Below are 3,579 nucleotides of genomic sequence, written 5' to 3'. Positions count from 1 at the left end.
GGCTCCCAGCCCCTCTCCTCTGAGGCACTGCCTCTCTTTCCCCAGGTTGCCGGCCGGCAGCAAGGCGGTGAGCACAGCACCAACGCCTGGGCAGGCACCACATGATGAGTCCGACCGCAAGACGGAGCCACACTCCTCAGTCTCCGACCTGGTCAACTCCCTGACCAGTGAGATGCTCATGGTGGGTGCATGGGGTGCACTGGGATGGGCTCGCCAGGGAGAGCATCCCACCCTGGGCACCATCCGGGTGTCTCCTTGCACCCCCTCCAGCTCCTCCCCGCGCCCGCCCTGTGCCACAAGCAGTCTGGCACGTCCCAGCCCGCTCTGCCAAGTCCCTGTCACAGCCGGGGCTCAGCTGAAGTGATGCAGCCATTCCCCCCCGGGGCCGGCATGAGGAAGCGGTGCCGGAGATGTGAGGGACGGGCTGTCAGGAGGAATTTGGCTAATTGGCACTCTCTCTCCCTGGGACGCGTGGCATGGAGCCAGGAGTCATCTGAGGCGATGGCAGTGGCAGGGAGCTGAGGAGAGGCTGATGCCCTCCGACAGCTTGTGGGGCTGAGGGTTGGGTGCTGGTGTAAGCTGAGTTTGGGTGCTGAAACGAGGGGGACAGGAGTGTGCAGACCTCCTTGGTGGTCCCCCAACAGCCTCCCCGCCACTGCACTCACTGCTCTTCTCCCCTCGCCACAGCTCTCCCCAGGCTCTGAGGACGACGAGGGCCATGAAGGCGTCAGCCGGGAGAACCTGGGCCGCATCCAGTTCAGCGTCGGCTACAACTTCCAGGAGTCCACCCTGACTGTCAAGATCATGAAGGCACAGGAGCTGCCCGCCAAGGACTTCAGCGGCACCAGTGATCCCTTCGTCAAGATCTACCTGCTCCCTGACAAGAAGCACAAGCTGGAGACCAAGGTGAAGCGGAAGAACCTCAACCCGCACTGGAATGAGACCTTCCTCTTTGAAGGTAATGGCTGGGATGGACTGGAGTGGACTGGGGTGGGAGCAGACCAGTTGTGGGACCCTCTGTCCTCCCTCCTGGGCTGGACCAGCTCAGCTTGAGCTGCCAACATCATGGGCATCAGTGATGAGATGTGTTGGCCAAGCCATCAACACCAGGTTGAAGGTGTTTGCTCTACATCCCATGAAGGGGACATGGAGGGAAGCTCCGTATCCCCCCAGCAGGCACCCATGGATGGGTGCACACAGGGGAATTAATCTGCCACCAGCCACTCATGCCATGCTCTGCTCCCTATCCACTCCCTGGTCCTAACATCTCCCCATTAGCATGGGCAGGGCAGGGCAGGACCAGTACCAGCACTGGCTGCTGTTCGGCATGACCCCCACATCTCCTCTTGTCCTCATGTCCTCCTTCTGTCTCTGGCACAGGGTTCCCCTATGAGAAAGTGGTGCAGCGGGTGCTGTACCTCCAGGTCCTGGACTATGACCGCTTCAGCCGCAATGACCCCATTGGGGAGGTGTCCATCCCCCTCAACAAGGTGGATCTCACCCAGATGCAGACCTTCTGGAAGGACCTGAAGCCGTGCAGCGATGGCAGCGTAAGGCCCTGGTCCCCCTCCTACCCCCTGGAAACAGTTCTTGGTGGGAGGCTACCCCTGTCCCTGTGAAGTCCCAGCAGGACTCACCACCCTCTTACTGCTCCAACAGGGACATTTTCTGCTTTTCAAGCAAGTTTGATGTCCAGCAAGGAAGTTTCTCTTCCCAAATATTTATTTGTTAATTAAGACACTAAGTAGTCCAAAGCAAGTGTCTCATTTTGGAACAAAAAGAACTGTTTCAGGTAGATCTAAAATGAAAGTTTTCTTTTTCTCCTGCCTCCAGCAAGTCCAGAAAATGTCCCACTGGGGATGGCCCCATTTACTCCTGCCCTGATTTTCTCTGCAGCCCCAAAGTCCACCCTTGGGGTAGCTGTGGTTGGGGGTCCAAGCCCAGCACCCCTCTCCCACAGTGGGGACACAGGGACCTTGGGTGCCCCATCAGATCTTGAGCTGGGTGCTGTGGTGAGGAGCAAGTGGTTTTGGTCCACCCACCTAAGGGCCTCCATGGGTCCCATAGGGAAGCCGTGGTGAGCTGCTGCTGTCGCTGTGCTACAACCCATCCGCCAACTCCATCGTGGTGAACATCATCAAAGCGCGTAACCTCAAAGCCATGGACATCGGGGGCACATCAGGTATGAGCTCTGGCTCCTGCCACACCAGCTATTGCTGCTCAATGCCCAACCGGGGCTGAGAGCAGCTCCTCTCCCCTCCCAGATCCCTACGTGAAGGTGTGGCTGATGTACAAGGACAAGCGGGTGGAGAAGAAGAAGACGGTGGTCATGAAGCGGTGCCTGAACCCCGTCTTCAACGAGTCCTTCGCCTTTGACATCCCCACGGAGCGACTGCGCGAGACGACCATCGTCATCACCGTCATGGACAAGGACAGGCTGAGCCGCAACGATGTCATTGGCAAGGTGGGTCCTGCAGCATTGGGAATGTGTCCTGGAGAGGGATGGCACCTAGGGGACAGCCGGGGCCCTGGCTGCTGGCGATTGGTGCCATCTCAAGCTGGAGAGGAAGGTGGGGGGGGGCCCTAGTGTTGGCTCTCCCTGGCCATCCCTGGTCCCTGCTGCGGTGACAAGGACCCACCCTGCACAAGCGGGAAGCCGATGCAGTGGCCTCTCTCCAGCATGGCGATGTCTCGTGCCTCCCAACACGCCACACTGCGGCACAGCCCGTGCTGGGATGAGCGGTGATCTGCCAAAAGGCGATTTATAGTGGGACAAAAATCGAAGTCCCTGATGGCTCCCATGTGCTGTGGCACCAGGTAGAGCTGGAGCCTCTGCCATGGTGGCACCATCCCTGGCTGCAGGACAGCAGGGATGGAGCATGGGGCTCAGCCGGGGGTTCCTGGGGTCCCTAGCCCTGTCCCCATGCTGGGATCACCCACTGCCTCCCGATGATGAGAACAGAGGAATTTATCCCCTCTTGATTTGATTTACGTTAAATCCATCCAGCTCTGGGCTCATTAGGGTAACGATGACAAACGAGCGCAGTAATCTGTGTTATTACTGCTCACCGCAGAGAGTCGATGAGCCCCAAACGCAGTGTGGTAATCGAGCAAACACATAGATTGGGCTTGGCACCGTGGGTTGCTGGAGAGGGTCAAAGGTGCCGGCATCCCCACTGCGGGCACAGCCCAGAGGGGACATCACCAGTGGCACGGGCACGGCTGCACCCAGGGCCTGATGCCAGATGGACAGACGGACCATATCCATGATGTCTCTGCTGTGTGTTAAAACCACTGGGAGCATCATGGCATGAGAGTCAAGTGGTGCAGCCAGTGGCAGAGCCAGAGGAGAGGAGCGTGCCCTTCACACCGTGGCCCAGCAGCCTGCTAATCACTTTTGATTGTGTAATTAGCAGCGAGTCCCACTCTGGTGCAGTGATCCACTTAGCCAGAGCAGTGGCATGGGCTCTCCGAGGCCTGGCATGCATGGTTTTCCACATCACCATATGGAAACTCGATGGATGAAAATAGCCCTGGTGGCAGCGGTGGGGAGCGGGATGGGGATGGAGGGGCCAGGAC

At 58.8% G+C, this 3,579-nt stretch overlaps 1 protein-coding gene across 1 annotated transcript in view; it reads left to right on the top strand.

Moving 5' to 3' along the window:
• Nucleotides 1–3,579, top strand: part of SYT7 (synaptotagmin VII) — a gene marked incomplete at its 5' end in the record, with an annotated part of 10,527 nt that overhangs the window by 4,687 nt on the left and 2,261 nt on the right. Inside the window, 5 exons of the mRNA XM_010182513.1 lie at nt 46–181; nt 688–958; nt 1,381–1,550; nt 2,068–2,182; nt 2,265–2,464. Of these exons, the coding sequence (XP_010180815.1) occupies nt 46–181; nt 688–958; nt 1,381–1,550; nt 2,068–2,182; nt 2,265–2,464 (892 nt within the window). The remainder of the gene's footprint in view (nt 1–45; nt 182–687; nt 959–1,380; nt 1,551–2,067; nt 2,183–2,264; nt 2,465–3,579) is intronic.

The sequence above is a fragment of the Mesitornis unicolor genome, unplaced genomic scaffold (genome assembly GCF_000695765.1).
Source record: "Mesitornis unicolor isolate BGI_N332 unplaced genomic scaffold, ASM69576v1 scaffold31744, whole genome shotgun sequence".
In the NCBI taxonomy this organism is placed as follows: domain Eukaryota; kingdom Metazoa; phylum Chordata; class Aves; order Mesitornithiformes; family Mesitornithidae; genus Mesitornis; species Mesitornis unicolor.
This window is presented reverse-complemented; position numbering and strand designations above follow the sequence as displayed.